The sequence below is a fragment of the Hetaerina americana genome, unplaced genomic scaffold (assembly GCF_022747635.1).
Source record: "Hetaerina americana unplaced genomic scaffold, ioHetAmer1.1.p SCAF_1, whole genome shotgun sequence".
NCBI lineage: Eukaryota > Metazoa > Arthropoda > Insecta > Odonata > Calopterygidae > Hetaerina > Hetaerina americana.
This window is the reverse complement of record NW_027286069.1, coordinates 48,281,441-48,301,663: the sequence shown is the minus strand read 5'-3', so window position 1 is coordinate 48,301,663 and position 20,223 is coordinate 48,281,441. Positions and strand designations below refer to the sequence as shown.

Here is a 20,223-nt window from a genome sequence, read left to right as displayed (position 1 = left end):
GAGAACGTACTGTGCAAGGTCATTTCTGAAAGTGGTAACATTTTTTTATTCTCAAGAAAGCTGGTGTAATTAATATTTCCAAAGAATTTAGGTAGGCTAAAAATCGAGCCTGCTACTCGCCGTATCATAGCAAAAAGGATTGTGGATTCGATAGTTTTCTTTGTTTGCTAAAACTAGTTTGTTTCAAGCCACCCTGATTTTATTCCATTCTTGTCGATGAACTTTTTCAATAGCATGTGGGTAACTATAATAATCTCTTTACATGGTTATCACTCATTTTAGTATTTTTTCAAATCATTATTATTATTATTCCAAATGAAATTTGAGACTACATTTCAGTAGGGGTTTTCAGTAATTCAGTAAGCTCAAGTGTCATAGATACAGTCATCTCCTGTAGTAAAAAATTGCTTTAGAACATTGCTTATCAAAAAATGTGGTAATGGAAGTAGAAAACTTCATATTCTGGCCCGTAATATTATAAATGGGTAGTCAGTAGATATGGTGTATTTTGGAAGCATTTTGTAGACCACTGTATAATCTGGATTAATTAGATGGTTTTTTAGACATGCGTATGGATAAAAAAATAATTTTTCAACGTCCGCATTAGTAATCGAATATGTATAGATCTAAGTCTAATTAATAATGAAATCATGAAATATTATTTCTGCGATAATCGCTATTTGTGGTTGCTGGATGAAATAAAAGCCCCAAAGGTCATTTGTGTGAAACAAATTGGCTGAGAAAAAAAAGTTGCTTTAATTAGATCATTCCAACTATCCATGTGCAATTGCAAATTATTTAGCGGTGCAAAAATGGATTTGACCCAGACTCGGGAGGTATAATAGCAGCTATGCACCTGCTTCTCCCAACTCCATTAGGCTGCATATTAATATTATTACAAAATATTATTTCCCACTCAATGTCATAAGTAATTTTAATGTCTGCTCGGACTTTTCAGTGGGCATAGCGATCAAAGATGCTGACGGTAGCTTAGTGAAATGTCGACTCATATATTCCTGTTGCATGAGATCTCACAGTGTTCCTTTTTTTCAGTTACCGCATAGGTTCCATTCTTATAACTAGAGAGAGCTTCGTTGTTGATATTTTGATTCTTAAGTAGTCAGCTGCGTACGTGTCGAGTCTGCTGTATTATATTTGTGTCCCCCCCCACATTTAACATATTTCACTAGAAATCCTTTCAGAACCTTGGAGAATTTCAGTTTATGACACTTTTCAGTATTTATTTTTTTTGCGCGCACCGTATCCTAAAATATCCAACTAAATGCTTCGTGCTAAGTCGTACACGATTCTTGTTTTCTTTTTAAATTTAAAGTAAAGTTGAAGTTGCTAACGAATTGCTGTGGATATGATTATCGATTACATGGGTTATGTTCAGTCATTGAAGAAAAATTGGAGTTCCATGCTTTCAAAATTGTATTATCATGTGATCACAGCAAGTAAAACGATTACCGAGAAAATTAGTTTTATCGTGTATTATAGAATTCTAAAATGTAGAAATCAATGCAACAATTTCAGAGTGAAAAAATCATTCGCCTTAACCGGGATTCGAACCCGGATCCCTCAATGTCCAATCGAGTACTTTAGCCAGTTAAGCTATCGAGGTGTCCTCTTAAACTCAGAAATTTTCGACTTGGCTCGACCGGACATTGAGGGATCCGGGTTCGAATCCCTGTCAAGGCGAATGATTTTTGCACTCCGAAATGGTTGCATTGAAATGCATATTAGCGGATGTCCCCGTTTAAAGTTACTGTTTCCATATCTCCCGCAGTTTCTTTGGAAAATGTACCAAGTCAACTCGTTTTCTTAAAGATGCTTGTAATCCCAGGGGTGCATGTTTTACCGTCTTCCTTTCCGTCACATTACGTGAAAGAATGAATTTGACGCTTACCAAGTATCCCATAACAGTTTAAAACTGCGTTCAAAGAACACAAAGCTGATCCGTAAAGATTTGGTGCATAGGCCGAACAGTGAATACGAGTTTTCGTGTTGATTACACGAAGTGATGAATTTGAAGAGTAATGTTGCGTGTTGCCTTAGTATACTGTATAATCTTGCAGTACGTGACGTCATGGGAAAGATTTAGTGAACAGGTGAACGACTTCCCTGGGAAGAATCCTTATTTTCATTTTGTGCCAGCCGCCACGAGAACGTTCGTTAGGAAGTATCAAAGAATCGGTACGCGGGCACATTATAAATTTTGCACACAGGCACATACACTCGCAGAATAAAACAGTGCGCTGTCTTCTGTCACCATTATCACCATACCCTTTTAGTTTCTAATGATTTTCGTACACCCATAGTGTACTATATTCAGCAACCTTTCAGTAGGGCATGCGAAATCGTGTATTTAGGCGCCAGCTTTGAATGAATTAATTGGTGAAATTGGGAAGTTACTTGATGAAGTCACTTGTGTTGGAAAAAATTGATGAAAAAACTCAAGTGCGTCGGGCTAGAAAAACTCGAATTTTTCTATAAAGAGCCCCTATTTTGGCGTTTTTACCTGCGTTAGCATAGCAGTCTATTTATTTGTAATGATTAACACGAATTGTCTAATTTACAGGGGCCCGTTCCTCCCAGCTACAAGTCGGTACACAAGTATTCTGAAAAGTCTTAAATTTTGTGTGAAACTTTCAAATTCACATACTCTGCCGTGTATGCAACTATCTACTGCGCATAATTTATTACCATCTGCAGACACAGTAAGAGCAATTCACAATGACTTAAAAACTGACTTGTAGCTTAGGGAAACGGGCCCCAGATGAGCTACTGATTTCTAATATTACCCACCCTGTTTCAGAAGTAAACGTGCGTGTTCTTTAATTTTCTAAGGCCCGGGTTTCTAATGTCTCGGTAAACTGAAGGTAAGCTTACACATCCGATTGAGGCCAAAACTCAAGTTTGGTGTCCGTTAGTTAAATTCAAAACGGACCGTTAAACAGCTAATAACTGACAGGGTGTTACTATGGTTACAGTGCTCATATACAATATTGATCAATCTTAAGATGTTTGTTTTTTAATCGGATTTGTCGGTAATCTCCTTGTTGTCAATGTTCACATTAACTTATGGATGGATTTAGCCAGACATAGAAAATATTTTCTATTTAACCAGATTTAGAAACTCTATTCTCTATTTAACCAGACATAGAAACTCTACTCTGAGTAAAACACCAGGCGTAGGATTATGGCAGTGTTAGCACGGGGAACCGTAGTGTAATCTCGGATTTATGACATAATGGTGACCCATGTGCTGACATATTTAATGTGACCTCCCTTTACATGCTTGGAAAGGATAACCGCATAATTTCATCATGATACATTTCTAGACACCACCCTCACCTCAAATGCTAGTCGTGAGTTAGTATTTTCATTAGCGTACCTTCTAGGATAAGGAAAATCGAGTCAAGTTGTTGGTCTAACTCTTTCAGTATCAGTAGGTCTTCGGATAAGGTAGTTTCTTAATGGACACTAACTACTGCCACACTGCCCCGACTAAGACGAAACTGAATACCCTTGAACCCAAATATTACAATTTTTTTTCACATACTTCCTACCTCCCTTCATTCCATCGAAAATGTCTATTAATTCCCTCCTGCCACGGGGACCCAATGATTCTCCCCTCTCTCATAGTGTTTAACATTCCGTTGCCTGTCAATATCGCATGAATACACTTTCCCTGCCTTCTTCGAATTCCTTCTAACAGTCTTTTTACTTCCCCTTCCATGCTTAGCACTTCATTTTATCATTCTTTTCGTTCATTTATCATATCTTCCAAAGTCTGGAAATTCTCCACTCAACGCTTCTAATCACTTCTCAACGACCGACGTCTCGGACCCATGCAAAACTACAATCATTAAAATTTTTCAACAGTCTTATCTTAGCATATTTAATCATAAGCCTCCTCTCATGTGTCCCTCCCTTTTATGACAGATTCTTTGACGAACGCAGTTCTTTTTTATGTAACAACTGTTCATTTTGATCTTGACCACTTCGAGAAACAATGAAGTGTTACCTCTCATATTGTGTACCCTCCAACTCTAAATTTTAGCTTTCCTTGTCCATGCGTAATTAATTTTGTATAGGTTAGCTATGGAATGTCCAGTTCTTCTGAGGTATTTCAATGCCCACTGCACAATTATTGAGTCGGTAATTGTAGTGGTTCAACTGCCAGTATTAGAGCAAAACCAGGTCCAGTAATGTATTCGTAGAACCGGTAGAATTTGGGAACGGCCAATACATAGTGTAAACTGAAGTTCAGTCTCGGGAAGGAATTGTGGCGACCCTGTGAGCCACGTAGTTTAGTGTCGGCAAAGAAAATCGAAGGGAAAGTGGCAATACGCATGCGAATCACAGTACGTGTTCGATATGTCCCTATTTTTTAGTCGGTCGTTTGTACTGAGCGAGGGTATTTTTTAAACTGTCGCATTTTGGAATGATACAGTTCCAGTCTTATATTAAGCAAGTTTCCAGCCTCGGTTTATTAGCTCTCCCAAAAATTAATTTTCATTGAACTTCTCGGTTTACGTTTTCCCTTCATGATACGGATGAGATTTCCTCCTCAAAATAGATCCAATCCATGGGTTATATGGACATGAAGTCGCTGGGTTAATTAAAGATAAATATTGATTGAATTGCTAATATTCGGCGAATAACGTTCTTCAGGAAACCCTCGATGGGTCTCAGGTCTGACGATGGGTCTTCTGTGGATGAGCAAACGAATCTATAGATAATGTAGCGCTATATTTTAAGGTAGCTGCCATTCAAATGCGCTTCATGGTGAGGGGTGGAAATAATTTTGTCCTAAAGTAATTTGGATACAAAAGAATGACATGCAATTAGGAAGCATTTGTTTTCTCTTTTCCGTCGTAAGTAAGAAGCTTTTTCCGCAAACCAAGAAACTAGTTGCCAGTATAGATTGCGCCACTATTTTACTTACGTCGGAGAGAAATAAAAGCGTGGTTAAGATTATTTTTTTTCGATTGATGGCGCGCTTTTTACTCGTAGAAACGTAAGATTAAAACATAATTAGCTCTTCAAATTAAATGAGCGTGATGGATGTTATTTTCTGAACGGGGGCTCCACAACATGGGATGCCGATGGAGATGTTATTATGCGAGAAGTCATATTTTACAAGTCAGGTGTCAATGATGCTGTTGAATCAACTGTAAATTTTTCCGAAATGGGGGAGTCACTTTTCTTTTGGTGCCAACGTGAAGTCTGTGCAGAAAATACGTCAACAAAATGTTATCATTTGTTGGCATTAAAGAGATAACTTGCTTATCCTTAAACTGCATCCGCTTTTTCATATTTCGCGAAAATTGTTCAGAGACTGAAACTAACAAACTATGTTAAGTGGAACATTAGATTTTTATGATTGAGTCAATTTGTTATTGCCGTACAAAAATTAATCATCGAGATCCCATTTTAGCGTTTAGGAAATCAAACAAAAAGGGGCCGCAATGAGTTTTGCAGAAAATATGTGAGATCAGTCGGAGCCGTAGACAGAGATGTAAACGAAATATCCTCACCAAAGATTTCCATTTAATGCCACGGAACAATGCGTTGAATGCACTCCATTCGGCGTCGATTAGGGTGCATTTCGGCGACGACCATGCTCCAGTCCGAGCGTTTATTTAGAATGTCAACCTCGTTCGTTCGTACCCGAAATGTACGTGGAGATTTTTTTATCATCCGCGCAAACGGTTTTAATTTTTTTTGGCGAGTCGGGCCGTCGAAACACCTCTCCTTCGGCAATTCAGCCGAGCGAAATAAAGAGTGGCCGAAATCATTTGACGCTCGCAACGTTTATTAACGGACGGGAGGAGGGAGGACGGTGGATGGAGGAGGGGAGGAATAATAACCGGAGTTCCATCGAGCGGGAATCTTTTTCCAATCATTTGTATCCCAGAGCAGAACTTTCGACCCGCCCAATTTCCCCATGCTGCTGCTTCGCATTTCCCTGTTCGTACCGATCCATCTTGTCTCCCTCCCCCCGCCGCCCCTCCGTCGCCCCACCTCCTCCTCGTCACTCCTCCCCGCCCCTCGCACTTTCCCGAGAACTCGGTCAAAGGACCCGCACACACAAACACGGCCACCCCACCTCCCTCCCCGACCTCTCCTCTTACTCCCTCCCTCTCTCTCTGGCTCAACTCTCACTATCGCTCTATCTCTCTTTCTCCTTCCACCCTCTCTGTCTGTCTCTCTCTCTCCCTCTCTCTTCGCACGCGGCTGAGCGCAACAACCGCCTAAAAGCCACGCACCCAGCTGGAGTTGTAGGGATATTCCACTCAGAGCCTTCGGAGCAACCCCACCCTATCACTCCCGGCCCACTCCCTCTCTCTCGGCCCTCTGATGCCTCCGCCCCTCCATAGCCTTCTTGCCTCATCCCTTTCTCACCTCTTCACTCTCTATCCATTGCCTGTTATAGCAAACGGTGTCTTTTTTCTCTCCCCAATCTCCTCTCTCCATCTCTCTCTCGCCATCTCCTATCTCTCTCTCCATCTCCTATCTCTCTCTCCATCTCCTCTCTCTCTCTCCATCTCCTCTCTCTCTCTCCATCTCCTCTCTCTCTCTCCATCTCCTCTCTCTCTCTCTCTCTCTCTCTCTCCATCTCCTCTCTCTCTCTCCATCTCCTCTCTCTCTCTCTCCATCTCCTCTCTCCATCTCCTCTCTCTCTCTCTCCATCTCCTCTCTCTCTCTCTCCATCTCCTCTCTCTCTCTCCATCTCCTCTCTCTCTCTCTCCATCTCCTCTCTCTCTCTCCATCTCCTCTCTCTCTCTCCATCTCCTCTCTCTCTCTCCATCTCCTCTCTCTCTCTCCATCTCCTCTCTCTCTCTCTCCATCTCCTCTCTCTCTCTCCATCTCCTCTCTCTCTCCATCTCCTCTCTCTATCCATCTCCTCTCTCTATCCATCTCCTCTCTCTATCTCCCCTCTCTCTCCATCACCTCTCTCTGATTGTCCCTCCACAGTCACCTGGCCTCAATTTTACTCACTTCCTATTTCACACCACCACATCGCCATAAATGCGTGAGTCCCTCTTGAATGATAGCGTCGCTTCATTTTTCGCTTTCTGATTTATTTTTTCATTGTTGTTTTTTTCTCCGCGAAACTTATATTGTGCACCGAAATGCTATTGGGATTCATCTCCCTTGCGTGGAGCTCCGTTTTCTGCGAGCTTGCTTGACGGCGCTGCCACTCGCGGGTTCACCATTCTAATTCCGTCCCCGGTGTGTGTGTTGTTCCGTGGTAGAATTTATTTGCGAAGTTGGATTAAAAAGAAAAGGCTGTGCCTCGTGGAGGTCATGACCGCCCGCTCGTCCCTGGCCTACTGTGTGTGTATATAAAAAAGAGATTTTGATTCATCCTACGGATTCTGGTGCAATTTGAGGGAGACGAATTTCTCCGAGGAAGTGCACGGCCAAAAGCGGTGGCTGGTTGTTCACAGGATAGGCAAAAGGGATTCTCATCCCTATTGTTCCTTCGGGTTGTTTGGAAAGTCTGCTCTTGTTAGAGCTGTGTGGAATCAAGTGGTTTCCATTGGGTTTTCTGGGTGATTCTCCATAAACTTGAGTTCGGTCATATTAGACCGTTAGCACGCCTCAAGAACTTTCATTAAAAGGCAATAGAACTACATCCAAGGGCGCTGCCAACTAGACCATCCGGGTTGCCATCTTTGAATCATCAAGTGGCGACCAAAATCGGGTGGAACCAGTCTTGTAACTGTTTCATTAAGCTCATCACTAGCTATGATAGGCATCGAAGCGTTTTTAGTTCACTTCTAGTCTATATCTTTGTACATAACACCTTTATAGCCGAAAATAAACATAAAAAGATACGTGTTATACTCCAGTCTGTGAGTGTTTTCGTTGGGAGGGTATTGTTATTGAAGGTAGGACTGGATGGATGTACTGATTTAATGCAGACAACGCTTTTTCATGTTTCCCGCGGGGTTTAGGTCGGTGCAGTCGCAAAACTACCATCGCGTTGAAGCCAAATTGTGTTAGGAATCCTGCCGTTGGTATTAAAATGCCCATCACCCGTTTCATACTTCAGTACCATCTAAGAGAGAGGGTTTACTAAGGGTCTTGCTATACATTAATGAGAAATATAACCTCAACAGTACGAGCTGTCTTTTTCGGGTTCGAACCCGTGAACTTATCATGGAAGTTCATTCCAATTAACAGCCCGACGCAGCATAACTTGCGATAAATTGCTCCATAAATCTTCGCAAAATAAATGGGATCGTCTTATTTCCAACACATTTTCAATATTATTTTTGTGTAGATGATAAATAAAAAGATATTTGAAGTTGGGGTCTGTAAGAAGTGTGTTGACCTTTATTAACCATTGTTGAAAGTAATATTTAACTCAGCTAGTCTTGATTTGCAAAATTTGACCATCAGAGCTTGAAGCAAGAAATTGTCTCCTGTAAGTAATATCGTCACATAAGCATATCGGAGCCTTGTGCATGATAGAGCAAAGCACGTGAGCATTTTATGGGTTTTGGCTATTGGTCCTGGCTAAATAATGGCATTCCGCCCTTGCCCAGGATATACGTTTCCATATATTATATCACGAGTTTATTTTAGAAAAAGAATGCGTGATTTAAGGAACCAGCGCTGTTTTAACCCCACATGCTTTGTTTGATTTTAACTAGGAGGTAATTCTGTAAGTTTTTAAGAAAATATTTCTAAGAAGACGGTATCTTTAATAAAATGTTTCCGGTTCATTAGAAAGTATCTTTATCCTGCCTGAACGTGGACATGTTTATCATGTGCCACAAAGATCACTGGTCATTTCTCTTATTAGAAATAGTTCATTATCCAAATTGTCTGCGACTCGGACCCTGAAGCTCTGACGGTACGATTTCTTTTTTGAGTTGACCATTGCAATTTGCCAAGGATTGAAATAAAAGAAAATGCATTTGATGCTCAAGACTGCTCATCATCCGTATTATATCGACAAACGGTGTGTATGACTCGGGGTGCTTGCCTAGAAGAAAGGGGATGGCATCGGGTGCTTTTAACTCTTGTGTTGTGACTCTGCACGCTCACCACCCAGCAGCTCGACTCAATCCTCTCCCTTCGTCTTCATTTCAGCTTGCGTCGCCTTACGGCCAGGTTTATGGCGACCAGCAGGCTCAGCAACAGCACAGGGCGGCGGCGGCTGCGGCGGCCTCGTGGGCGCAGCATCAGCACCACCACCCGCAGCAACAACAACAGCAACACCAGCCGCCTCCTCAGGGCCAAGCGCCCCCGCCTCCCCCAGCGCCACCCTCCCAGCAGCAACAACAACAGCAACAACAACAACAGCAGCAACAGCAGCAGCAGCAACAACAGCAGCAACAACAGCAGCAGCCCAATCACCAAGTGAGTATGACCGAATACCATTGACATTTTGTGTCGTGTCGTATTTAGGATGTAATTACTTCTCGGGAGTTTCACGGCGTTTAATAAAATCTCGTGCAATTCACTCGTTTTACGAAAAATGTGAAACGTGCAAACTTGTTAATCTGTTGAACACACCATGTCTGTAATTTGCAGAGGATAACGTTATCCCTGGCTATCATGTCGGCAGTCATTTAGCCGCATGTGCAGTGTGAGACTTCTCATGTCGACCTTTTGCGTGCGTACTTGGAATGCTGAAGCTTCGTTTTTCATAAGGAAAGTAACTATCACATAATCTTATGAAAGGAAATTGTTATTTGGCGTGTAGATCCAGGTCCCTGAGGACAGCATGTAAATGGTAAAACGTAAGCCTTTGTGCCCACCTCATCGTCTCTCCCGGGGAATCGACTAGTATTTGGTATCACATCGTTTCCGGATAGTCCGTTCTCAATTTGGGCGTATCGCACGTACCTACCAACGCATTTTCTATTAGCTAGTTCCATGAATGCAGACCATTAGGCGGATTTTGAAGGTCATAATGAGTGTCGTACAGGTGTAATCATATGGTCGCACCCATATATGCTCTACATTCCTGCACTCGTATCCGATGGCAATTATCTGCCCTCACGCGCCCGCTGTCCCCAGATCATGGCCAGGTAGAATGGGGAACGCGGGATAGTATGGGCAGAGCTCTGGTCAGAGAGTGGTGCCCAAACAAGAGTCTTTCATCTACAGAGAATCGTGCGTGTTTTATGGCTTTAGGCGTGGGGCACGTCCCACATTTCGTGACAGGCCCGGCTCTAGCCCCTCTCATCCTCTCCTCTTCATCATCACCTTTCATGTGTTCCTAAACGTCATGCTCCAGGCAGAAACGGCATTAAAAAGCTTTTCTTTAAAGATGCAGGTATTGCATACTCTGGGCTGTGTCCAACGCCTCTTTCATCGAGAAGTAGTCGACATACGTACAAACCTAATTTCAAACCTTACTGTGATGGTATGGCAGTTTATCCCAAAATCATGGGCTTTACGGACATTGTTGCAATCATTTAGGTTTATATGACCACCTCATTTGATAGACAGACGTACTGTGACCAAATTTTAAAAGAATAGATCAGTTTTCAATTTAATTGATTTAAAAATGTAGGATGAAATTTTAAGAATTAAACGTTTCTGAACCATAGTTAGAAGGAGATACATTTTGCTGGAGGCTAACTTAGCTCACGAAGATGTGGTTGTGGTGATGTGCATTTGTAATGAGGTTCCTTCCTTAATATGAAAGTTGTGGGGAGTTGAGCAAGTGCATTTCACAAATCGCTATTATACACAATTGCTTTTCTAGCTTCAATTGTATAAAATTAGTGAGAACATCACTGGCTGCCTGTGGCGTAAATGTTTTACAGCAGGTTTAATGGAAGCAAAAATGTTGTTCGATGTTTGTTTCCAAATCCATTTGTTTTCAAGCCATGCATGACTGCGTAATAGTTTTATTTCACAGTATTTTTGTTTATGGAAATTGTATTGGTTTAAAATTTACAAATGTGCTGAAATTTCCTACGGTTAAATCAGGTTATAGGCGGGCAGTGTATGTGGGTAAAATACCAATGAATCAGTAGCATTGTGTATTGCTCTCGAAATTGAATTAAAATACCCCAGTTCGTGGTTCACGTTCATTATTCTGGCAGGTTTACCATTGTACTTATTTTTGTTGCGGTATAAATGTTTGTCATGTTTCGGACTGAGTGCTTTAGTAAGTCCCAATGGTATTTACCATAAAATTTAGAACTTCCATCCATGCCATGTTTACCATCCGGCAAAACTAAGCAGAAAAAACTAAGCACGTTGTGTGAGACTGTCCATTAAACATGATTATCTTTCTCTCCACAGCAGACTTCATTCCCCAGCCGGCCCCAACAGCCCTCCACGCCGAACGCGCATGCTCCCGATGCCGGGGTAAGTGGAAACATTGATAATTGAATTATTAATGATTGTTCAACTCCGTTTTACGCCCTACGTGGTGTATAATGTGCATTTTTGATTCATTTTCCGAGACCCTTGGTTGGGTCGTTATGGAATTGCGTTTTATTCGTCCCTGCGCGAAAATGTGAAACTAGATTGAGAGGTCGCCGCCGCCTCTGTGTGAGAAACTCGAAAAAGTGACATTCGCCGGGAGTCGATAAAAGGTGAACATGCGCAAAGGGATAATAGCGTAGGAAACGTGGAGAGGGGTCGTTTGTTTTCATGTACATCCCTAGTAATCGCGGTCGTTAGACCACACACAATTCTTCTCCACTCTTGTCGCATTTTCCCTCATGTTTTTGAACAATTAACTTAATTTTTGAGTTAATTTTTTGTTGGCATATTGATGTAGATGACGGATTATGTATTCCTCCGTAAATCACATTGAAATCGTCGTATCTCCCATTTTCTGCGAGTTGTTTTTCGACCCCTATGGACACATTACTTCTCATTCCCTTTCGTGGCAAAGTGCCGCCGATCGGTGACAAAAGAAACCGTGTTTCATGGCGCGCCACGCATTCAGATGAAGCCAAAAAGAGCCCGGCTTCGGTAGTTGCTCCCGCAACTGAATGTTCTTCGAAGCTTGTTATGACTAAGGGCAGGCTGAATTTTACACGCGCAGTAGTCCATGATTTTAATGTATTTTTATTTTGAGTATACCCCTAGTAAGAGTTGTTGTTGCTCTGTGAAAAGGTATTTCGCCCCGTTAGTACCTATTCAACCATAAATTAAGATGCAATACTGTTGATACCACGGCTTATCTTAAGTTCAACTCGGAAAACCCATCCGTAAAACAGTATCGGTGCTGGAGGTGGGTTTTTAGTGCAGGAAATTCGGGGCCTATAGACTTCGTGTTACTAATGTGCGGTGATGCAATTTGATCTTCACCTTTGTTATTGCAAAATATGTTTAAAACAGTTTGTCTAAATGTTTGGCCATTATTAAGTTTTGTAGAGGTATTGATCCCAAGCTTTAAAGTTGGTCATTTTAAGTTACAATAAGATTGATTTTTTTGCCATTTTTTCATTTGACTGTCTTGTGCCCGATATAATGCAATCTGATGAATCTGCGAAACAGTAGTGCGATAGCGTCACATTTTCCCATCACCGAGTCGAAATTGTTGTGGCGGCAGCCGGCATGGAAAGTTCTGTTTGCGGTTCTAATTTTTGGAAATCGAATGATATGGTATTTAGTTTAATAGAACGAATATTTAACCGCGAAAGCTTGCCTCTTATGCATTTCTGGCCCAACGTATCGCACGGGAATCGACCGAGTGTTGCCAGCATATTTTATCTGACTCATAAATCGTGTATTGTCATAACCACAACTGCTGTTCGCATGCGCCCATAAAAGATTTTTATCCCGGGTACCGGATGCATGTGGCTCCGGTCGAGTAGGGAAAAGGTCCGAGGACAAGGCCCGAGCCGGGAAGGTATGGGCCACCAGCGCACCCTAGGAAACATTTCGGAAGCATTCGTTGTATGCTCGTAAATCGGTTTCTGTGCAAGTATGTATTTGTAATTAATTTATTTTACTGAGGAACTCAGTAGCCATCTAGAATTTATGAAATTCCGTAGTTTATCACAATGGAACATTAATGCAGATGAAAATTCAGTTTTTTTAGTAAGCTGTAATTTTGTCTCAGTATGTATAGTGGGTATGAGGAGGGTTAGGACGTTTTTACATCCTGTTCTCAGGGTCTCTCTGATACTTAATAGAAAATAGATATTATAAAGTACTCTACTCGAGTAGACGTTAAGATGCCCTTTAAACACCCGAAATAATGCCGCGTTATTATTGATATATTGCCACTCCCACGGATGTGAGACAATCGATTTCATTGGGGCCATTTGATTGGATGTCTCCAGTCTCAGCACGTAACGTCTGATCATATGCTAGTAAGAGCCGAGTGTAACATGATTGCGTGCGTTTTTTTGCCTTCGAGGATATTTTATTGTGTTCACAGGTCAGTGGGCGGCTTATTGGGGCAGCTGGTTCATCGGACGAGTGTTGCTCTTTCAAGCGTACGAGTCCGCGCTGGGCGATGCCGAAATAATACACTAGTGTCTATTGGATGTTTAAAAGGCGGCATAGCTTTCTCGTCGACATCGCTGCCACGACACTGCGTTGTTCACTAAGCTTTTCGGGCCACTTTTGATATGCTTTGTTCATCCCCCTCCCCTCTCCGTAGATCACGCATTTTGTCGTGGTTTTGCAGCGTACGCGTCGAAGATAATCCATGATAATTGTTGAATTCTAAAGGTTGCTCGCTACCTCGCCCGCAATAACCTCCATGTGACGTTCCCTCTTGCCCGTGTCTCTTATAGCAATCGAGCCTGGGCGCGCAGGAATCGTGTGGTGAGTTGCGCGTCATACCTTCCTCGTCCGGCCCCGTCTCTCTCTTTCTGCCGCCCTCCCTCCCCCCTTCGCGCCCCCCCTTTTCGCTCCACCGCCACCTCGTTCTCCCGTCCCAATCCCCGCTTCCTTTTCTCTCTCTCTTTCCCATTGCCAAGCTTTCCTCCCTCCGCGCGTCGGCTTCACCGTTTTATTTTGCCCTTCCATCTCTCAGCTGCCTCGCTCACCTCCACTCATCATCTCCTCCCTCGTCATGCCCCCAATGCAGCTGAGCTATGGCAGCGAGGCAGGGAGAGAGACCCGTCCAGTTTCGTTTCCTCTTAACTAGTCTATCCTCTCCTTTCCTCATCCCGCTCTCTTTCTCCCGACTATCCGTGTCTCTCTCCTCCTTTTATTCCCCTCATGCGCCAAGCACGCCTCCCTCGGTTCTCTCTCCCCGCTCACTCTCCTTCCGAGTTCTTCCTTTGTGCCCGTAGGGACACGGCCGAGTGCGGTGTTGCCAGGCTCATGCGCATTTCGATCTGGAGAGAGAGAGAGAGAGCGAGCGCGCGGACGAGCGAGAGAGACTCCGGCCGCCGACTTCTTGAAAATGGAGTGAAGGCGTTCCTTTTTCGTGCGCATTTTTCGATCCCTTTCCGTCCGCGGGATGCGTTGAAAATTTCGTCGTCGTCTCCCGCTAAAAACGTTGTCTCCACTTCTAATGTTGCTTCCCTGCGAGGATGGTCGTTCGATGTGTTATCTGAGGTTACTTTAAGCCCGTCCTCTCCGTGTTGTTGGGGGAGAAGTGGCAACGCGGCTCCCCAGCGTCGTCACTCTCCCCAAAAAGCGGTCGAACTACGGTAGTGTAGCAGTGGTGTGGAGGGAGAGTGAGCGCTGTTGCCAAATGGTATCTCCAATGCCTTCCTTCTCATGCTTCTTGGGTTTTCCTGTGTGGGTTGTTGTATAAAGCTAATACTTTGACTCCTGTCTTGCTCAGAAGGAATCCAGCTCACTAATGCTACGTACCTATTGTCGACTCTATGAATATGCTTGGAATAACGCGTTTATCACAGCTGTTGCGTTCTCTATTACCTTATTTCTTTAGTATGCTTCACCATATACTAATACGTAAAACAAGTTTTCCCAGATACCAAGCTTGTCTCTCTTGCCTTGCTTTGAGAGAATATTAACTGCGCAGCACTAGTTTCGTAAATATTCCTTTTTACCGTGGTACTCTTCATGGTCAATGAAATATATTAAAGTTAGACAGGAAAGGCTTTATTAATTATCTTAGAAATCTTTTGAATTTTCGATAATTATGTTATTCCCTTGGGTAAAGAGATAACGTCTTGTCGTTCTGGTGATGACGAAGTTATTATTTAGAAACCCAAAAGTAAAAGTCTTCATGGGGAAAAGCTGGTAGCGTTTCAAATATTCTTCCTAGTTTAATGCTGAATTAATCATCCGTAGTGTTCGATATAATTTAAAATCTAAATTTTAATTTTGATGTTGTACCTTGAATTGTTTATGTTCTTTGAATGAGTAGCCTCGCCTACATAAAGTGGTGCTTTCTGCTTGCATGTTTTGGAAGGTATCCCCCGGCAAATTTTAACGAGTGAGATTGCATATTCAATGCTAATTCCCTGTAAAGCTCGAGTAAAAACGTTATCGGTTACGAAACTGATAAGCCGATGTACTGATCGGTGGCGTATTTTCTTTCTTATCATCGCATTGATACTTTTTTTCTTTAATATTTTTATGCTTTAAAAGATACATTGTGATCAGTGGCGATATTCCTTTGATCTTGGCTCCGAAAGGAGTGGATCGCAACCGCTTATACGGTAGCGGCAATCGCATAGTAGTCCCTCATGTGTCCCAGGTTCGTTCTGATCTAAAATACCGTGTTCTTCGTCTTGATCGGTGAGGGCAAGTACATGCAGGCACGCGATTGTTAGCATTCGTGTGTTTTAATGCCATTTATGTTATCATACCGTAATCCAGTAGTCTTGTAAGTGGGTTGGAATTTGGAATGCATCAAATGCCCGCCGTATGGGAATTTTATCGAAAATAGCCCCTTTTGCGAAAATGCTATTTATAACCCAGTGTTCCGTCCTTTCTTTTTTTATCCTTCCTAGTTCAACTCTCCGACGACGTTTGTTTTCATGTCGCTCATTTACTTAGTTTTATTTTGTTCCGTGGGGGTTTAATATTCCTTGCGTCTTTAATGATTTTTCACCGTAGGATGAATTGCCCTTAAAACCCGGGATGTCGGGGTGAATACCCCGGTCTCCCTTCCCTCCTTTTATTCCCCGAGTATCCCTTTCTTTCGCCCCGCCCCCTTTTTTCTTCGGCTTTTTTTCCCTCCCCCCCAGCTTTTAAAACGAGCGATTCGCTCGGAAACACGTGGGCATCCCTCCTTGCGAAGAAAATAAACCGAAGCCGTTTGTACGTAAATGATGCGCGAGATTAATGCTCCAGGACTATCCGTGGTGTCATTGGGACAGGCACTCATCTTTCATCTCGGGAGGGTCCGCACTCGACCCCCGGTGAGTTTACCTCCAATCTTTGTTGACCATGAATGTGTGCAGTAAATCCCAGCCCCGAAATTTGAGATTTGAAGATCCAAGAAGAACTTTCAGTTTTCTTCTTTATAACCCGGTGGCGGCGGGGTAACGTCCTCGCCTGCCAACCCAGAGGTCGATGGTTCGATTCCCGCCTAGGTGGATTTTCCTCCATCTAGGGCTTGGTTGTATGTAATGTCTAAGGGTTAAGTGCAAGAAGGGTCTATACGTCTCTACCTCCCCCAATTAAGTCAATAAATAAAAATAAATATTTCTGGTGCACGCGATTACAATTGACATGTAGGCTACGCTGACCGCTTTGCAGAATTGGTGACAGTCAGGTCTATCTTCCCCAGTTCGATTTTAGTTCAAGCCATGGAATAACTCTTTATGATAATGATGCTCCCATGTCATTATAATATCATATGCGGAAAGACTGAATTTATTATTATTATTATTGGTATTCTACGGTTTAAGATAGGTTTTGAATGAGCACAGGCTATACAACGTTGCATTTATTTCTCTCTCCTAACAAAGTTCAACCGACATTACAAGAAATTTTCTTCAATTCCGCACACTTCCTTCCACCCATCATTTCGTCCAATGCATCTATCCTAATCCTTCCTTCCCCTTGTGCCTCCCAATAGGCATGGTCATGCACCTGAGCTGGTGGCCCTTCATGTGTTTAAGAGAAAATAATCAGGCCATGGTATAATGAGTTTGAAAATTTCTAATCGCGCACTGTGAAAATTAAGGTCATTTTTTAAAAGTTTTATTAATTTATTATTATTATATGCGTAATCTGCACGCCTTCGTATAATTGGGAGTATTACTGGCTGAACAGGTGGAACTCGTTAGGAGCCTCATGCTTGGTGAGCATAAATAAGTATGCCTGCTATAATTTCCTCTGAAGATTTCGTTGGTGTGTCCCTCTTTCGAACTCGGCACCTTCCAGTAGACGTCGGTTTACGAACCATTGAAATTACTCTTGTTTGCATATCTATTTTTATGCAGGATTAATGTTTATTTATGAATTCTTGTAGAAGGAAACTTATCAGTATGGAAAGAGAGGGGATGGTGTGTCGGAATAAGAAAAAAAGTCGGAGTCGTAAATGAGTTTCTTGTTGGTGTATATTTTTTCTCTCCCCTCCCCCCCACCCAATTTGAACGGCACTTTTTCATCCATGTTGTAATCTTTCAAATCTTCCTGCGCTTAACGTAGCTCCTTTATTCGCGGCAGCTACGTCTTATGACACTCATCGTCATTCCCCCCTCCCGGCTTCGTTATATTTCCCCTCATGGCGTAGACTTGCCATCTTAATTAAGCCTCGACGCTGGCCTTCATGTGGCTCGTGGCGTGTTTTGTTCCTAAGTTACGTGAGTTTTATCCCGTTGAAAACAAAAAAAAAGAATCCTTCTTTCTTTTAAAAATAATACGAAACAAAAGGCACTCCTAAGTGTTGCATAAACGATATCAAGCCTGGACTCGAGGAGCATTCTTTTGTAAATGGTAGAATGGAACAAGCGACGAGTGAAATAGCAAGGTATCCAGGCATTATTGCCGTGCCCCTCCATTTTTCAGGTTTTTATAATCTCGTTTTCGCCATTTAATTTTCGTCCTTTATTCTTCTCTTAATAGGGTAAACGGAGAAGATTTTCATTCATTATTGCACCTAAAATTTGCTATCTCCATTGATTCTTTTTCACGGGAATAACAGAGCGAAGAGAACTAAAAACCTTCGTGCAGTACAGAGTAAATGAAGGAATTATATTATTATTACTGGATTGGGTTTTATTGTTAATTTTCGTTGTCACTTTCAAAGCGTTAATTATTAATTGACTTTAACATTCTTCTTCCATTATTTAGGCTTCATTCGTTTCGTAACCTTTCGTATTTTCATGGATGCGCTGTTTTAATTTTCGACTGTTTGCAAGCGGTCTTTTTAGAGAATCCCTCTCCTTAAGGGGGGTTATCAGTGCAGCACGTAAAGCAGACGTAAGTTTGCGTGCTTGGCAAATGAAAGTACTGTGAAGCGAGTGCATGCGTATTTCAGTGTTGTGCAGCAGAAGTTAAAACTCGAGAGACGATCCTTCCGGACCCGGGGGACGGTTTGGCAACTGCGGTGCTGTTCCCCTCCGGAACTGATCCGATCGCAAAAAGTAGCCTGGCAGGTTACGTGGAGGGGAGCGCGGGACTCGGGATGGTTTGACCAAGGAGAAGAAGGGTTTTCGCTTCGGAGGGAGCTTACGAAGGCAGATGTGTAATACATCGCTCACTCGGGCCGGCTTTGGGTCAAACGAACTGTTGTCACAGTTTCTTGGGTGTGTATATACGCCCTTATCATTGCGCTTAAATAGAACTTGTAGTGGTGACGACGATTCAAGCCCACTAGGACAAGCGTCGCCCCTTGCTTCTTTTTTTTCTCTTTCTCTCTCTCTCGTCGGCTCGTTATTGCTAGGTGATGGGGGAGTTCAAAGTTCTCGATAGAACGCCCTCCCGTTCGTGGGGTGCGGAGTCGTTCCACCGGCGTCGGTGGCAGCACAGTGGTGTTCGTCCGGGGATCGTCAGATTTTCAGTTCGATTTCAGCGTTTCATGTTGATACGCCTCATTCCCGTGTGCACACCCGTTAAGTCCTGTTACATAATCCAAGAACCGTTCCTTTCGCCCTCGCCGCTAGCCTTTCTGCTCACAAGCAAGCACCATTTCAAGTTCCAACGTCCATTGGAAGCGGTTATTTTGTTGTGTTGCAATATCTTTCGTTCAATTTTCCTTGTTGATAGAATTTGTGCCGCATTGATGGATTGAAATTAATTGCTGACGCGATGACGACATTAAAAGAAAAGGATGACTTAGAAGCTTTCTCGGTGACTACAAGTCACCTCGTCACTGCCCCTGCCACGTTGACTGCTTCTGAGTCTTGGTATTTTTTGCTTCCCTTCTTTGCTTCATCCTCCGTATGCCCCCTTAATTCAATCGGAATAGTTAAAGCCAAACTCATTGAGTCCCCTTGATTGTTGAACAACTTTTGAGGCCGCCTCGCATTCGAAGAGAAAAAAATCAATTTAATGGCGAAAAGTTTCTTTTGAGCGGAGGAGTTTGAAATTTAAAAATTTGTTGTTCACAAAAGATCATCACTCCCTTTGTTTTACGTCCTCCTCTTTGAGTTCGTTGAACTTTACAACCACTCAATAGAAACGCGTCCTTAGCAATTCAAGCTGTGCCGTGAAAAAAGCGCCTCGAAATTGATGCAATGGACTAGGTGGAATAATTTTTCCGTTTTTTTTTTAAACGAGTACCCGCGATACCTAATTGTGCCCTTAATCACCTCCGTGTGCTCCAACCTTTTCCCTTCCTGTCGCTCCAATCCCGTCTCTTTATCATCCCACTCTTTCTTTCCCCGCAATCCTTCTCTCCCCCCCCCCCCATCCCCGCCCACCTCCCCGGTGCCGTTCTCTTTAAAGCCAGACCCCTTCCCGCACTCTCCGCACAAGTGCAACTGTTTCTGGGGTGCACCCTCCTCACTCTCTCCCTTCCTTTGCCTCTCTCATCCGCCCACCCCGTCGAATCATCATCCCTCCCTCAGAGCAGTCCCCACGCACCCCTTTCCTCATCTCCCCCCTTTACACACATACACACGCACGCACTCGACAACAATCTACTCCCATGCCACCCCCCCCCCCTCCGCCCTCCGTATCTCACCCTCCTTCCTGATCCTTCACCCTCCTTTGCCTCCTGTCCCCGTGCACCACACTCGCACACTTATGCACACGCGCGTCTGTCCTTTATCCTCGCCCTTTCATTCCCCCTTTTTCCTCCCTCCATGCCTTTCCTGCCTCTTCTCCCTACCCCTCCCCCCATGCCTAATGCTTGCCAATGGAAGGTCGTTTTTAACCCAGGTTTTTAAT

At 43.1% G+C, this 20,223-nt stretch overlaps 1 protein-coding gene across 1 annotated transcript in view; it reads left to right on the top strand.

Moving 5' to 3' along the window:
* osa (trithorax group protein osa) overlaps window positions 1-20,223 on the top strand; it is a 224,733-nt gene that overhangs the window by 71,259 nt on the left and 133,251 nt on the right. The window contains exons 4-5 of the mRNA XM_071599114.1: window positions 9,118-9,387; window positions 11,290-11,355. Coding sequence (XP_071455215.1) covers window positions 9,118-9,387; window positions 11,290-11,355 — 336 coding nt within the window. The remainder of the gene's footprint in view (window positions 1-9,117; window positions 9,388-11,289; window positions 11,356-20,223) is intronic.